Genomic DNA, 17,877 nt, shown 5'->3' with positions numbered 1-17,877 from the left:
AGATGAGTGGCTTACAAGTGGGACACTCGTCCACCTCAGCCGGTCAAATGTCCATTTGGATTAGTCTTCGCCACATAACCCCGTAAACGGACCCGACTGGTCGGTTTTGCTGTTTTCATGAGCTTATCCGGCGGATCAGTGCTACGTGTTATTGGTTAAACTAAAAAAATGATGCCTCGGCATGAGCTGTCCCAAATGTGGGTACCAACTTGGTTACCCTAGCTCACAAGGTTGTTATGTGTAATTTCCTCTCAGCATGCAGACCCGTCTTTCAAGCTACTCCCTCCGTTTCAAAATAGATGACCCAATTTTGTACTTTGTATTAACTTTGTATAAAGTTGGGTCATCTATTAATAGATGACCCAATTTTGTACTTTGTATTAACTTTGTATAAAGTTGGGTCATCTATTTTGGAACGGAGGGAGTACCAAGCAGTGTCCTCCATCACTTCCTATCTTAGTTAGGTCTGGCTAGGCTGAGCATTGCATAGAATGGCAATGGGGTTAGACTAATAGCGCACACAGCAAACCACTCCAATATACCTAGTGATGATCAGCTCACACTGACTCTCGAAACAAAACTTCTTTTCTGCTTCACTGTAAACACATTGCACTCGATGAGGACTCAGACAATACAGAGTGCTCTATTCTTGTTTGAGTTTCACTTTTGTTACATGCATGATTAATGTATAATTTCGTAAATCTTCTACAACCTTTAATCTTTGTTTCATGTATTTCGCAAACTGGTTGCAGCCTATAACATCGTGTGTGGAACAAAAAAATGTTAGCAAGGCGTTTACTCAAAGGCAAGCCTTTGCGTGCCTACAAGTGCTGCATAACTGCCTCCCTTGGCGACCAATTCCGCGTGCGTCCCAAGTTCCATGATCTTGCCATCTGAGCAAACGGCGATTCGGTGCGCGTTTTGCACGGTGCTCAACCTGTGGGCGATCACCAAAGAAGTCCTGCCCTTCATCAAGAGATCGAGAGCTTCCTGCACAAGCCGCTCACTAGTTGTGTCCAGTGCACTTGTAGCCTGTAAATAGCACGAGTTCCTTGAGTGAACATAAGGAGAGTCATCCCAACAAAATTGCACAAAAGGATTATTATCTCATGCAGCCTGCACGGTACACAAGGTTCAGTTTCTGCGAGGTACCTCATCAAGTATTAGAAAAGGAGCATTTTTCAGAAGAGCTCGGGCAATTGCAATTCTCTGTAAAGCAACAGAAGAAGTGTCATTCATTCAGTTTCAATAAATTGACAGTAGTTAGGAGAAAGCACCGATGATGTTATTCCTTTATTAGAGGAATAATATTGTCATCCATTCATTCATCAACTCAAATATTAAGATTGCAAATTACCTGTCTCTGTCCCCCACTTAGGAGACTACCTCGTTCTCCAACAAGAGTATCATAGCCCTGAATTGCAAATAAATGAGATAATGGGTATGGGTATATCATCGGACATAAGAGACTATAACTAGCGCCAGGCTGTCATACCTGTGGAAGCGAGATGATGAATTCATGAGCATTGGCAGCTTTAGCAGCTTTTATTATCTCATCCTTGGAGACAACGTCATCCGGAAGACCATAAGCAATGTTTTCCCCAACAGATGCCGAGAATAGGACAGGGTCCTGATATTTTCATACGAAAAAGAATTAATATAATTGCTATCTTTGAGATAGTATATTTTGTATCGCTTATTTACAGTAATTGTGGAATAATTGCCGACAAAATCTAGCAGTTCAAATGAATCAATGGGGATAACTGATACTTGTGTGCTACTATGAACCAGTGACAAATGGCATGAAAAGATAGGTGCTTTGGTATACAAGTGTACCTGATTCACTAGGGATACAATTTGAGACCATTCTCTTTTATCAAATATACGAATGTCTTCCCCTGCCACCGTGATTCGGCCTTGAGTAGGCTGCAAGATCGGAACAAATCTATAATGTTGCTACATTCATGAAACACAAGTAGACAACAGTAATGTTTGCTATGGATATGTACAGCGGTACTTACCTCATAGTACCGCGCTAAAAGTTGCACCACTGTACTTTTCCCAGCACCACTAGAGCCAACAAGTGCTGTGACTTTTCCACACTCAATTACAAGATCAAGCCCATTTAAGACATCCACATCAGATCTCAGTGGATAGGAGAAATGAACATCTGCCAGATATATGAGTATCAGTTGTATGCCAGTGGTCAACGATGTCATGTGGATTTTGTGCTAGCAGTAAGACAACTTTTGGACATCTCAAGAAACAAACTCAAAAGGAAAACCATTGAGCTACTCTCCTTAAAGTTAAACAGACTCAAAAAATTATCAGAAAAACATACCCCCATCAAATTATGTTTTCAACACAAATAAGTGAAACCTGAGGACGCCATGACAAGCTTATTACAGAACATAGACTACATTACAAATGAAGTCAAACCTGAAACTTAATCTTAGAAAAATAAGCTCCACATTCACATTTCACAATATGGAAATAATAATAATGGAATATAGCAGATGGTAATGCATCATATGGAAATTATATGGATCTGTGTAATATGGAGGAAACTCCTGCATTAATTGAATAAATATTTAAAACGAGAATCCTACCTTCCAGGTGAATGTCTCCAGACCAGGCTAGATCACTACAGCTGCTTGAAGATTTCAGTGCTGACATGTAATGTGTGTTAACAGTGCCGTTTTCATGCACTCTAGCATTAGAATCTTCAGGTTCTTTATTGTCAAGTTCTTTCGCTAAACCATATGCAAGTGAATCATCAATGTCCTTTGCTGACAGAACAGAATTTATTCTCTCTATTGAGGCAAATGTCCCACGCAGATCACCAAGGGTATTAACAGCTCCTTGAACCTAAAATACATGTTTTTATCTTGTACCTATATATGTGCAATAAACAACAAATGGAACTACAATAAAATACTCAATAAGCAAGATTTGCTACTTACAGCAAAGGTCAGTGTGAATGTGTAACCAATAAAAGATGCCATTGTTCCAATAGACAACTTGCCCTGAAATAGTAAAATAATCATATTCTTCTGATTCCAACCAGACAATACAAGCCTCATCGCACACACGAAATTCATAACACGAATGAACATGCATGCTGATGAGTGACATGCATGCTGATGAGTGAAAGCGTAAAGCCAAGCCAAGCTGTTGTGTGCATGTATCTTGGATACACATAAAATGTGTTCTCGAAGCAAGACAAATGAATAATCGCAAAAAAAAGAAGACAAATGAATGATTTGTGTACAGAATCAGTTTCAGCAGCAGAAGCTTACATGGTGCTAAGGCACTTTTGAATTGATTAATTTTAGGATGAAGCAAGTAATGTTATTTGTGAAATGACATATTTCAGCAGTGTAAAATTATGGCTAGGAACACCATGTTAAACCTAAAAGACAATGAGAAAATTGTTTATATTTTATTTTTAAAACTAAAGGTCAAAATGGAAGAGAAACTTGTAAATATTGGTGCTAAAGTCTAGCACCGCACTATGCTTGTTGCTAGTGCTTGTAACACCCCAACCACTCACAGACTGGCACCAGTTACTCCTGGCTATCATCCTCTAGGCTCTAGACTGGTCACAGAGGGGAACTTCCCTGGTCGGTCACCCATCTCCAAATTACTCCGAGCCAAGCACATTTAACTCAGAGGTTCTTAGGAGATGAGCTTCCAGAAAAGATGATCCGTCTTGTTGATATGAGTAGTACTATCAGTCCTTTAAGCTAGGATGCCACAGTGGTGTCAAAGAGATTAGCCAAAGTTCCAAACTACTCCCTCTGTAAACTAATATAAGAGTGTTTAGATCACTATTTTAGTGATCTAAACGCTCTTATATTAGTTTATAGAGGGAGTACTAGTAACCCGCTTAATAGTGAATGTCTTTTCCTTTCTTTCTTTCTCTTTCTTTCTTTCTTTATAACAAACTACTGGCTACTGGTAAGCAGTAAACCACTCAAAAATAAAAACAGTGCAAACAGCTCAAGCTATGTAGAAGGCTCCAATGTTGTAGATGATTTAGTGTTGTATACAGTAAGAAGTTAGACGTCCTAAGGTCCACGGTAAGTGGTTGGATTACATCCTCAGCCAATAAAATTGTACATGTGTCTAATATATTCTCCATTTATGGAATCCCTCTGCCAAAGCTTTGTCCGTGTTATAAGAGCAAAAAGCACAGCATGCCAGAAAATGGCAAGGAATACTACCCCCCCCCCCCCCCCCCCTCCCCAGGATGGCATAGAACCTTGGCGTGGTTGGTTGAGGTCATGGGAAGGAATATAATGGAATGGTTCTGTTTTCTGAGGCGATTCCCATGTTTGGTCGAGGTTTGGAATGGAACCAGTTGGTCCCCAGAGGTGGAATGGAACCGACGTCTCACGTGACAGCGCACCTGAGAAAAATCTCACTGCTTGCCCGATTGAGAGAGGGGGCAAATGACTTAACCCTCACACATTTCTTTCTCCCCATCTTTCCTGTCTTGGCGGGCATGGTGGTGGCGGATCAAATCCTGCACGGCGAAGCAGCAGCAGCAGGCAGCGACACCTGTTCCGGCTCGTTTCAGAATCTCCACCATCCAAGCAGCAGCGCCAAGCAGCAACGGCACGTTGGCGGGGACCAGAGCAGAGCAGTGGCGGCCAGACCGTCTCCCTCCCTGTCTCTCAAGTGGCAGCGGCTGGAGCTTGGGCACGGCCGGCGTTGGTTGTGGCAGGTCATGGCCGACTGCTGCTGGGTTGTGGTGATTCTGGCGCACATCATCGATGCGAGCGGGCAAGCTAGCAAGATCAGGATGGATGTAACACATTGTTCGGTGCCTGGCTGATTAAGTTGTGACATGATCTATTTTGTGATAGAATGTACGTATGTCTTTCGCATGTTATACACACATTGGTCGTTTACTGCTCGTGTGTGTGCAACTTATGATCAAGTGAATACAGATAAAATATAACTAAATTTTGAATAATTACAGCTAAAAATGCAAAAAAATTATAAATACAACAGAGATAACCTCACCATTCCTATACGGAAGGTAAATTGAATCAAATTCACCCTATTCTATCTCCCCAACCAAATGCCGAGACAGAACCATTCCATCTCGTTGCATCTAACCATGAGTCCATGACATTCCATTCCACTTGGTTCCTCAACCAAACACACTCTTACTGTATTACATAACTAAACAGCAGCAGTTGCAATCTTTAGAGAAGAGTATTGCATGTCAGGCAATTGTAATTAGTATCTTATACACAATGTATTCAGAGGCTTACCGCACTGACTTTGCTTCCACCAAGAATGTAAAGTGCCATTAGGGAAATATAAACTACCACTCGAGTCAATGACTCATTGGCAGCTTTCAGCACTCCTAGCTTTGTGCCGCTATTTTGAAAAGAAAGTGCCTATCAAACAAAAAAGAATGTGTTAACAAGGTAAGAAAGCCTGTGTTACCAGCATAACGTCAGTATAAGAATATAACCGCCAAAAGGAATAATCAAACACCGCAATACTCTGCAAAAGAAACACTCTATAGTCCCATTGAGAAGCCTGTTTGCTATGCTTCTTGAGTTTGGCCAGGGCTTCTCCTTAGGGAAGTTTGGTCAGCGTTTAGGTTCATTAGATCACTTCAGTCTTCAAATTAATATCTGCTATTCTACTCTTGTGACTGCGAGTACAATCAGGGCAGGCCCTGACATATCGGGGGGGCAGGGCAAGACAATAACTCAAGGCCTTTCCTATGAACTGTAAAAATACTTTCCATTTATACACCATAGAAGTTGGTTGTCACAAAACATTGAAAAAAAGTAGATAAACAAACTCTAATGATAGGTTAACCTGGTAAAAAAACAATCGTAGTCTTAACGAGCACTCCTTCAAATAATAATCTTGCAGAAGGCTTAATTAGTCCATTGACCTATCTTCTGTATTAGTTGTGACAACCTGAGAAATTTTCGCTAGGCTTTTAGGCGAGGCTTGTGTGGATGTTGTTTGGTACACCAGGATCCGAGTAGCGTGTGCTCCCTTTATTTAAAAACTAGAAAAGAAAATTTAAAAAATCCAAAAAACAAAATAATAATGCATCTAAATAATAGAAGGAACTATGTGTCTTTTAGTTCATGTGAAGAAAATAGTGATTGTAGTATGCATGAAAATAAAAAAATGGGGAGCCAAAGAAAGCAGGCTCAGGTGATTCAAACTTTTATGTTTCATTTTAGTGTGCAAATGCCACAAAATAAATGGTATGATACTTAACTTTTAGACATATTACTCACATCGGTATGAGTCTTTTTTCAATAAAAGAAGAAGAACCCCTCTTGTTAGAGACAGTGGTAAGTGCTCCGAAGCTTTCTTATGCTCTACCCAGGCATGTGCGTGTTGTTTTTTGCAAAGAAAAAGGAGAGCGGACCAGGTGGCCTTTGTTCTGTACGAGCAAAGCTATTGCTGCCGATTCACTGTCATTTTCACTTGAGTAAATAGGCCCTTGGCTCTAAGAGATAGCTCAGTTGGGCCCCCTGAGGTTTAGGGGTCCAGGGTGGTCGCCCTAGCTACCCTGCCCCAGGGACGGGCCTGAGTACAATGAGTTATTTTTCATGCGGTCATAAGATTGTGTTAAGTAGATCGTAAATTTTGTAGAAGCAGGCGTAATTTTACAAATGTGATGGTGGATAGTAAAATCATAACTTCTGCTGTAGAATTTTGGATCATAAATTCACTTAGAAATTATTGTAACTCTTTTCACAAACTATCAGGCATATATATGCGTAGAAACCCTATTCTAAGCATGAGTGTAGAATAGCTTATTCTATGACCCTAGTAAAAAGTGTACAAAATATATTAAACTAGTGTACAAAATTTAGTAATTTTTAGAATAATGTAGTAAATTAGTGACTTAGATAGTAAAAAAATCATTTTGGAATTACTACCTTTTATACACAGTTTTACTAGATTTTATAAATAGTTTGTATATGTATGAAACTACTTCAAGGAGCTACAGTTTACCACTATTTTGAATCAAAGAACTTAGGCCTCCTTTGGTTCATAGGGTAGGAAAATTATAGGAATAGAAAAGTCATAGGAAATGAGATGACATGCATCTCGAATCCTATGAGTAGGAATAGGAAAGGAGATGTCCTTTGTTTCACATCATAGGATTTTTTCCATTGAGTCTAGGCTAATGTTTATTTTCCTATGAAATGTGGAGGATAGGAAGATTTCCTTCATAGGAATATGATTCCATTCCTACAAACCAAAGAGCTCTATAGGAATTTTTCCTATAAAAATCCTACCCTATAAAATTCCTACAAAATTCTTCCAAACCAAAGGAGGCCTTACTAGTTTTAACCTTCTTTTTCATTGTAATGGGTCCTAAGAAGTGACAACCAAGGCCCACTTGCAAACTTGCATAAGCCCCCTTGCTGCGACACGCTAACCAGTGCACACATAAACCGAGGCTGGGAGTAGCCTCATACTGACTGAAGGACACACGAGTGCATCTCCTCATAGTGCGCAACAGGAGATGGGACCATTGCCCCCAGACATGCCCTCGTGCTCCAAAATGCGAACCATTGATGCTGGCCTTAGTGGGTTTGGGACGATGCATATGGTTGATGCTTTGGAGGGGATTGAATGTGCCAAGGTCTTATGTGGATCTACAGGTGGGCTATAACTGTTAGGACTGGTTGGAATTAAATTGTGGTTGATTCTCATAATCCCGATTGCTCGGTCAGCTTTTTCCTAATTTACCATTTGGCTTGTTATAGTTATATTATGTTTCCATGTATAGCCTGTATATTTTCCCTGCAGTAGAAGGGGTTCCCTGCATATATATACACACACACTGGCCATTGGCCCCCAAGTATTTTTTTTCACCCATGGAGCTCAATGCTCACCTCTGTGCTTCTTATGGTGACCCCTTGTATGATCCGACACGTTATCGCCATCTTGTTAGGAGTCTTGTCTATCTAGCTGTCACTCATCCGCATATCCCCTATCACGTCCATATTTTGAGTCAGTTTGTTTCTGCTCCCACTTCGGTTCACTATAGTTACCTTCTTTGTGTTCTCCGATATCATGGCACGATCTCTCACCGTCTTTTCTTTCCCCACTCCAGTTTGTCACAGCTTCACATCTATTCGGATGCTACACAGCTTCACGTCTATTCGGATGCTACGTGGGCTAGTGATCCCTTGGATAACCGTTCACTTTCTGCTTACTGTTTTTCTTGCTGGTTCTCTCATTGCCTGGAAGACAAAGAAACAAACTGCAGTTTCCCGTTTGAGCGCAGAGGCTGAGTTGTGAGCTATGGCTCTTTTGACGGCATAGGTGACTTGGTTACCGGGGTTACTTCAGGAGTTTGGCGTTTCTTCTGTCACTACACCTACCCTGCTCTTGTCAGATGGTACATGTACTATTAGTATTGCACGTGACCCTGTGAAGCATGAGCTCACCATGCATTTTTTTTTTGTGTGTGTTGTTTTGCATGACAATTTTATTGCTCTTCAGTATGTATATTCCGAGTTACAGTTGCAAATTTCTTTACGATGGCCCAGATTAAAGTGCAGCATGGACTTCATCTCTTCAAACTCAGCGTTGTGGATCCACCTTCAGTTTGAGAGGGGGGGGGGGGGGGGGGGGGGGGGGGGGGGGGGCGTGTTAGAGTTATATTATGTTTCCATGTAGCTTGTATAGTTTCCCCGTAGTAATAAGGGGCTTCCTGCATATTTTCCACCTGTGCATTGTATATACATAATGGCCTTTGGCCCCCTGTAAATACAAGTTACTATTTCCTTAACAGCAGACATTTAGAGAGTTGTTATTCTTATGGTTGTAGTTTTCGCTCGGATCATTACTTTGTAATTTTTAATTTTATCTATTATATAGAACAGGCAAAAGGAACATTGAGAACGTCATTATTTCTACAGGCTGTAGTTTCTGTTTGGATCCTTTCTTTGGAATCTGATACAAAGAAACAACTATGGCCAGTAGAATAATGACGGTCCCCGCTGTTTCCATGAAAAAAGAAGTCCGTAAGTGACGTGACATACCAAGTTGTCAAACATAGAAATTTGTCGTTTCTCGCCACCAAATGACCTAACCTGCATATGTATTTTTTAGTTAAACAAGGATAATCCAAACAGTAAAGCATGTGTCTAATAGAACCATATTAAAGTTCAACAGAAGTTCAAATAAGCATTCTGACAAAGTGTACTCACAGTACGGATGGCTGAAAATGTTTCTGACACGCAGTCTGATATATGAGCTTGGACAATTCCGTAAGATTTAAAGGTGGGGACAGTTGACCTCTTGAAAATAGCTGGTTAGAAAAATTACCTTGTCAAAGGCGATATGTAAATCATTCAAAACCAAATCGCCTAATTACAACCCTAGGGAAAAAATTATGGGGAAAAGAACTCAAAATTATTCAATACAATTAATTTCCTAGAAAACGAAGTTCACTTATTCAAGACCTAAGAAGCAAAGTCTTGGAAAGCCTATTAAATGTGGTGATCATCTGTGACAAAAATAAATTATTAAAACACAAACATCAAAAGAAAAAAACAATTTTATATTTCAAAGGCACAAATTATCTCGTGGCTGCCTTTAAAAACCAAATAATTCAACGCACGATCAGTTGGCAGTTGGCACTCAATTATTCATCATTCTAACAAAAGCTCTATACTAACGTGGTTTGAGAACTCGTAGGGAACACATAAATAGAAATAATTTTCATTAGCTAGGGAACACATAAATAGAAAGAATTTTCATTAGCTGAACACAAAGGACATTCAAGCTTTTGAGCATATGACATACATGTTACTTTTAAGAGAAATCACAAATCTAATACCAAGATTATATTCAGGTTCTTCAGAGGCTCAAAACAAAATTTTAAAAGGTATAAGATACAAGGGATAAGCCTCCAAACATAGGTCCTTATAGCAATCCTGTTATGGTTATTTACCACAAATAATAGCCCATTTTCAACACATACTTTAACATTTCCAAATGATGAAAACTACTCTAGCAATCTGAAGGAAATGTCATACATAGTAAAAAGCATAAACAACAAAGGACATGCCCCACACATATAGCTTTCAGAAAATTACCAACTATTACAGAGACAGAGACTATGAGGAGTCCTAGAACAGGAGCAAGCTCAGTGGATAATGTGAAAAGTATACACAGTGTACCAGTGATCTGAAAATAGAATAGAAAATTATGAGGCCAGCATGAGACAGAGTGCAAGCAAGTAAGATCATTAAATTAATATCAAGTACATGATATGAATGAAATAGTAGGCTACGTGTGAACAATGGTTAGAACTGAAGAGGGTAGTTAAGAGCATTACAATTAGCCCTGAGAGATTATGTAATTATACCGATCAAACTCTTAGCATTTAGCAGCATCAAGCTTACATTCTCATAATGTAAAATTTCTTGCCTCAGAGAATGCCCTTAGCCCACGATCTCTTGATATGTTGTCACTTACTACACCCTTCAAAGAACCTAAATCAGATGTCAACAATCCAGTTAACTCGCCGACCTGCCATAAATGATATTAAGATATCTGCACCAACACATGAAGCAGACTAATTACTGCCAATTTATTGAGACAACCACAACAATATATCACCATTCTCCTATGCTCTCTTGTAAGGTACATAGAAATAAGTGTCTATGACTGACACTAAAGTTAAGTAACACAAATCCGTAAAAACATCATGGTATAACTTGCTAGAGATGAAATAATGGAATAGCTTGTTGGCATCTACTAACTGGTTTGTCAGTACTCAGAACATAGGTGTGCATCTATCAAGACATCTTTTGGTTCACATAATTTTAGGAGAAGAATGCCTTTCTACAAAAGTGTACACAGTACAATTTTATGACAGACCAAACTAAATCATGTTCTCTGTACAATGATTTTTAAACATAAATAAAAAAGATATTTTCTCTTTCCTAAGCTATATTCACAAAATGTGTAACTAATAAAGTGAAAAATCCCATGCAACATTTGCTCAGTAAACTTTTTTGTACTGAAATGTGGTTCTTAATTAATCTTCAATAAACCGTGTACCATGCTTTAACATATACACACACCGAACAGCCTAAATTTAATTCTATTACTTTCATGGTTGAATAATAGTCACATGTCAAAATTGAAAATTTAACATCTTACCAGATATTATATGAACAAGCGACATTTAATTTCCTCCCATTGTATCATTTAACAGTACGACAAAGTTTTTTAATTGGATGGGAAACTTGAACTTTATGGTTGACATGTTTTTCTCCAAGTAATAATCATGGACATTGTATGTCAACTGGCATACCTTGTGACGATCAAAAAATACCATCTGCAAGAAAAGAAAAGGGCATTTATTACCAGTTAAATAACATAATGTGCATATGAGAAGTAGTATAAAATTGTTTAGTATGCCAGATTGGCACAAGACGGCCTTGTATAAAAATGTAACCATTACCAAAAGAAAAGGAGCAATGAGACTGCATAGCAAAGGAGTTTAGCAGGTTATGAGCTTAATGTATCACTTCCGTGCAGATTAATTAGTTTATTACACTTCATGGTGCATGGCCATAGAGAGACAAAACCATATCACATCACAGCATGCACCTGTGTCAATTCTAGTCCTTATAACTCCATCGTGTACAATGCCTATAGCAGAGTCGACTGACTCAACATAAATACTTGCAGCTATCTTGCTGCCACCTCTAAGGTGCATCAGATGCTGCAGTAAAACCATACCAAGAGCTGGTTCAGCCTAGGAATGGAATAGCATTCATGAACCATTTCATCATAATGCTAAGATAATTTCATAGTTATTGTGTATTAGATGTTTAAAGTAACAAAGGAATGTCAGACAAATCTGTTGGCAGCAATAGTGAACAATCAACATATTTGCATATGTACTGGAATCACCAGCCCCTTAGCAGTGGTCAAAATTCTCATCACCGAAACACTACTGGTACAATGGCACTTAATGCTTCCAATTCAGCACAACTACGAACTAAATCAGCCGCACAGACCACAGATGTGATAACAACAGCAACCTAACAAAATAGCAAACATAAATCTACTGCAATAGCTGGAAAAGCACACCAAACATGCTTAGCTAAATTCAATAACAACATAACAGCAATACACCAAGCAATCAAAGATGTCATGCGAAGTACTTCCACCTGCAAGCTTGGCAGCAGCGACTACAGCGTTATGCTCTAACATTTACCTTTTGGATCAGAATCCTCCGAAATATCTGGCTCCGCAGTCTCCCCATCACTTTCTCCCAGACCACCGTCATGTTGATCACGAAGACGATGGTAAATATCGGCTCCAGCGTGTATAATACCGCGATTTTGGACAAGAGCCTCGTTAGGGGCTCGGACCCCCTCCCTATCAGGGTTTCGAAGAACCTCCCTGTGCGAACATCCAACCACCACATTTCAGAAACAGGCCAGCATCCATCCCATCGACAGAGGGGGGCCTGAAGGCTGAAGCATACCTGAGAAGAGCGGCATGGAGAGGGTGCAGGTCGTGCACGCGAGGAGCGCGGCGAGGGAGATCGCTAGGCGGGCCTTGTGCTGCGACAGGAGGGCCCAGACGCCGGCCCAGGTGATGGCGTCAGTTGAGGAGATGGCGGCGGCCACATCGGCAGCTGCCTCCGCGGCGTCGAAGGAGGGGGACTGGTAGGCGTCGGGGCCGGGCGCCGGCGCCGAGATGTACGCGTGGGGCGTTGCGGCGAGGGTTCGGGGCGGGGCGGGAGGGGCTGGAGGGGAGGCGCATGCTCCAGCTGGAGAGCGCCATGGCTTCCCCGCTTTCCCTTTTCCTGGTGGAGTTTTGGCCCTTTTTTTGTGCGTGTTTGTGGAGATGGAAGGCGGGGGGGAGTGGGGCGGAGAGGACAGCACCATAGATAACGGATAGTTCGGGTTGAAGGGATGTTTGGCATTTTGGCCCCCATCGTCGGAGTTCACGAATTTTGCTTGCCAGTTCCAGAATCATCATGTTTGTTTGTACTGAACTTGGATGGAGGATTAATAAATATATTAGATAAATGTCACTGCAATTTCGCCGATTTAGAGAGATGCCTTTGCAATGTTTCCTCTTTTGAAAATGCCGACCCCCTCCCCCCCCCCTTCTCATCAGCAATGGTTACTCCAACCGGACCAACCTCTGACAATCTCATCTGCCTCCGCTTGTAGCTCGGCCGGAGAAGCGCAATGGGGTGAGGGTAGAATAATAGGTGGCAGCACATGGCTAGCCAAAAAACATGACAATGGCAAGCTGTGACAAGTCATGATTATGTGGTTTAAGTCATGATTATGGGAAGTTAATAGCTGGAAGTGGCGGTGCTAGGGCGCGAGAGGTACAGAAAGGACCAAGAAAGGGCAAAAAAGAGTTAAAGAAGCGGGATGTCGTCTGAAACTCACTCGGGTGGTCTGGGACAAAAAAGGAGCACCATAATGAAAGCCTCGACACAGTGGCGGAGCCAGGATTCGAGTATAGGGGGGCCGAGTACGTATATTGATCTAATCTCGTTGGTAATTACTCGTCGCTCCTACTAAAATTGTCGATCGTTGAGGGGGAGGCCCCTGCTCGTCCCCCTGGCTTCGCCCCTGCCTCGACAGCGACAACTAGCAACGGAGTAGGGCAATGATGAGGAGAGGCTCCTGGGATGTGTATCTTGATACGTCTTCGTCGTATCTACTTTTCCAAACACTTTTGCCCTTATTTTGGACTCTAACTTGCATGATTTGAATGGAACTAACCCGGTCCGACGCTGTTTTCAGCAGAATTGCCATGGTGTTATTTATGTGCAGAAACAAAAGTTCTCAGAATGACCTGAAACTTCACGGAGATTATTTTTGGAAATAATAAAAAATACTGGCAAAAAATCAAGACCAGGGGGCCCACACCCTAGCCACGAGGGTGGGGGGCGCGCCTGCCCCCCTAGGCACCCCCTACCTCGTGGGCCCCTGGAGCTCCTTCAACCTCAACTCCAACTCTATATATTCGTGTTCGGAGAAAAAATCAGAGAGAAAGATTCATCGCGTTTTACGATACGGAGCCGCCGACAACCACTAAACTCTCTCGGGAGGGTTGATCTAGAGTCCGTTCGGGGCTCCGGATAGGGGAATCCGTCGTCATCGTCATCACCAACCATCCTCCATCACCAATTTCATGATGCTCGCCGCCGTGCGTGAGTAATTCCATCGTAGGCTTGCTGGACGGTGATGGGTTGGATGAGATTTATCATGTAATCGAGTTAGTTTTGTTAGGGTTTGATCCCTAGTATCCACTATGTTCTTAGATTTGATGTTGCTATGACTTTGCTATGCTTAATGCTTGTCACTAGGGCCCGAGTGCCATGATTTCAGATCTGAACCTATTATATTTTCATCAATATATGAAAGTTCTTGATCCTATCTTGCAAGTATATAGTCACCTACTATGTGTTATGATCCAGCAACCCCGATGTGACAATAATCGGGACCACTTCCGGTGATGACCATAGTTTGAGGAGCTCATGTATTCACTATGTGTTAATGCTTTGGTCCGGTACTCTATTAAAAGGAGGCCTTAATATCCCTTAGTTTCCGCTAGGACCCCGCTGCCACGGGAGGGTAGGACAAAAGATGTCATGCAAGTTCTTTTCCATAAGCACGTATGACTATATTCGGAATACATGCCTACATTACATTGATGAATTGAAGCTAGTTCTGTGTCACTCTAGGTTATGACTGTTACATGATGAACCGCATCCCGCATAATTCTCTATCACCGATCCATTGCCTACGAGCTTTCCATATATTGTTCTTCGCTTATTTACTTTTCCATTGCTATTGTTATCATCACTATAAAATACCAAAAACATTACTTTTGTTACTGTTACTTTTGCTATCTTTACCACTACTATCATATTACTTTGCTACTAAATACTTTGCTGCAGATATTAAGTTTTCAGGTGTGGTTGAATTGACAACTCAGCTGCTAATACTTGAGAATATTCTTTGGCTCCCTCTGTGTTGAATCAATAAATTTGGGTTGAATACTCTACCCTCAAAAACTGTTGCGATCCCCTATACTTGTGGCTTATCAAGACTATTTTCTGGCGCCGTTGCCGGGGAGCATAGCTCTATTCTTTGAGTCACTTGGGATTTATATTTTTTATCATTATGAAGAACTTGAGATATCCAAAAACCAAGATTTATCACTCAACTACGAGGGGAGGTAAGGAACTGTCATCTAGCTCTGCACTTGATTCACCCTCTGTTTTGAGTAAGCTTGCGACACCTAAACCTGCCCCTGCTATTGATTCTGATATGTCGCATATTATTGATGATGCCACTTCTGCTATGCATGATAATTATGATGAAACTACTTCTATGCTTGATACAACTGTGCCACTCGGTGAATTTTTTGATGAACAACTTGCTAGGGCTAGAGAGAATGAAATTATTGAAACTAATAATACTGATGAAAGTGATTATGAAGGTTCTCCTAATAAATATGAATTACCTGTTGTGCCTGAGGGCTATGTTATGGATGAAGAAACTAAAAGAGACTTTCTTACTTGCAATGATAGAAGTGATCTTAAGAAATTATTAGCTAAGCTTAAACAAAAAACTCTAAATGCTAGAATGAAATATGATCTTGCTTATGCTACTTCAACTATCTTTGTTACTGCTAAGGATTATGAATTCTCTATTGATCCTGATATAATTACTTGGTTGAATCTGATCCTTTTTGTGGCTATGAATCTGAAACTGTTGTGCCACATCTTACTAAATTAAATGATATAGCTACCCTGTTCACTAATGATGAGAGAACTCGCTACTTTTATATCATTAAAATATTTCCGTTCTCATTAAAGGGTGATGCTAAGATATGGTTTAATTCTCTTGATCTTAGTTGTGTGCGTAGTCCCCAGGATATGATTTATTACTTCTTTGCTAAATATTTCTCTGCTCATAAGAAACAAGCTGCCCTTAAGGATATATATAATTTTGTGCAAATTGAAGAAGAGAGTCTCCCACAAACTTGGGGGAGGCTTCTCCAATTACTTAATGATTTGCCTGATCACCCTCTTAAGAAAAATAAAATACTTGGTATCTTTTATAATGGACTAACCGATGCTTTCAGAGATTACCTGGATAGTTGTGCTGGTTTTGTTTTTAGGGAAAGAACACCGGATGAAGCTGAAATTCTATTGAATAATATGTTGACAAATGAAAATAACTGGACATTTCCTGAGCCAACTCCTGAGCCTATTCCTAAACCAACTTCGAAGAAAAGGGGTGGTCTATTTCTCAGTCCTGAAGATATGCAAGAGGCAAAGAAATCCATGAAAGAAAAAGATATTAAAGTTGAAGATGTTAAGAATTTACCTCCTATTGAAGAAATACATGGTCTTAATTTACCGCCTGTTGAAGAAATATATGGTTTTAATCCATCACCTATTGAAGAAACACATGGTCTTGATAACCCGACACAGGTAGTAAAGGTAAATTCTCTCTATAGATATGATAAAGCTGAAATCCCATTTACTAAGTTTGCTAGCCCATACTTAGATGAGTTTGATAAATTTATGGTTAAGTAAGAAGAATTCAATGCTTATTTTGGTAGAGAATTAAAACGCAGTGCTGATATGCTTGAACACTTGGGTGATTATATGGCTAATGTCAAAGATGGACTTAAACTTATTAGTAAACATGCTTCTATGGTTACCACTCAAGTAGAACAAGTACTTAAAGCTCAAAATGATTTGCTCAATGAATTGAATAGTAAGAATAAGGACTATGATGTTAGAGTGGCTACTAGAACTGGTAAAATGACTCAGGAACCTTTGTATCCTGAAGGCCACCCTAAGAGAATTGAGCAACATTCTCAGAGAAATAATATAGATGCACCTAGTCCTTCTAAAAGGAAGAAAAAGAAAAATGATAGGACTTTGCATGCTTCTAGTGAACCTATTGCTGAAACACCTGAGAATCCAAATGATATTTCTATTCTGATGTTGAAACACAATCTGCTAATGAACATGAAACTAATGATAATGTAGATGATAATGTTCATGTTGATGCTCAACCTAATAATGATAATGATATAGAAATTGAACCTGCTGTTGATCTTGATAACCCAGAATCAAAGAATCAATGTTATGATAAGAAAGACTTTGTTGCTAGGAAACACGATAAGAAAAGAGAGCCTTGGGTTCAAAAACCCATGCCTTTTCCTCCCAAACCATCCAAGAAAAAGGATAATGAGGATTTTGAGCGCTTTGCTGAAATGATTAGACCTATCTTTTTGCGTATGCGATTAACTGATATGCTCAAAATGAATCCTTACGCTAAGTATATGAAAGATATTGTTACTAATAAAAGAAAGATACCTGAAGCTGAAATTTTCACCATGATTGCTAATTATACTTTTAAAGGTGGAATACCAAAGAAACTTGGAGATCCAGGAGTACCCACTATACCATGCTCCATTAAAAGAAACTATGTTAAAACTACTTTATGTGATCTTGGAGCCGGTGTTAGTGTTATGTCTCTCTCTTTATATCGTAGATTTGATTTGAATAAGTTGACACCTACTAAAATATCTTTGCAAATGGCTAATAAATCAACTGCTATACCTGTCGGTATTTGTGAGGATGTGCCTGTTGTGGTTGCAAACGTTACTATTTTAACGGACTTTGTTATTCTTGATATTCCCGGGGACGATAGTATGTCTATTATTTTTGGAAGACCCTTTTTGAATACTGCAGGAGCTGTTATTGATTGCACCAAAGGTAATGTCACTTTTCATGTTAATGGTAATGAGCATACGGTATACTTTCCGAGGAAACAACCT

The 17,877-nt window shown here is 40.2% G+C and overlaps 1 protein-coding gene across 1 annotated transcript; it reads right to left on the bottom strand.

Annotated features, from left to right (window-relative positions):
• Nucleotides 1-571: 571 nt before the first annotated feature.
• Nucleotides 572-12,757, bottom strand: LOC125517953 (ABC transporter B family member 28-like; the record flags this gene model as incomplete). The annotated part of the gene is given in 16 exon segments (XM_048682912.1): nt 572-1,032; nt 1,153-1,209; nt 1,358-1,414; nt 1,496-1,630; nt 1,837-1,926; nt 2,022-2,170; nt 2,610-2,868; nt 2,964-3,026; nt 5,286-5,414; nt 9,057-9,107; nt 9,225-9,325; nt 10,116-10,206; nt 10,450-10,551; nt 11,342-11,365; nt 12,254-12,441; nt 12,527-12,757. Coding segments are annotated over 16 exon segments (1,964 nt in total), but the record flags the coding sequence as incomplete, so codon positions are not given.
• Nucleotides 12,758-17,877: the final 5,120 nt, after the last annotated feature.

This window comes from Triticum urartu, chromosome 7 (genome assembly GCF_003073215.2).
Source record: "Triticum urartu cultivar G1812 chromosome 7, Tu2.1, whole genome shotgun sequence".
In the NCBI taxonomy this organism is placed as follows: domain Eukaryota; kingdom Viridiplantae; phylum Streptophyta; class Magnoliopsida; order Poales; family Poaceae; genus Triticum; species Triticum urartu.
The sequence above is the reverse complement of the archived record's forward strand: the minus strand, read 5'-3'. Positions and strand labels throughout refer to the sequence as shown.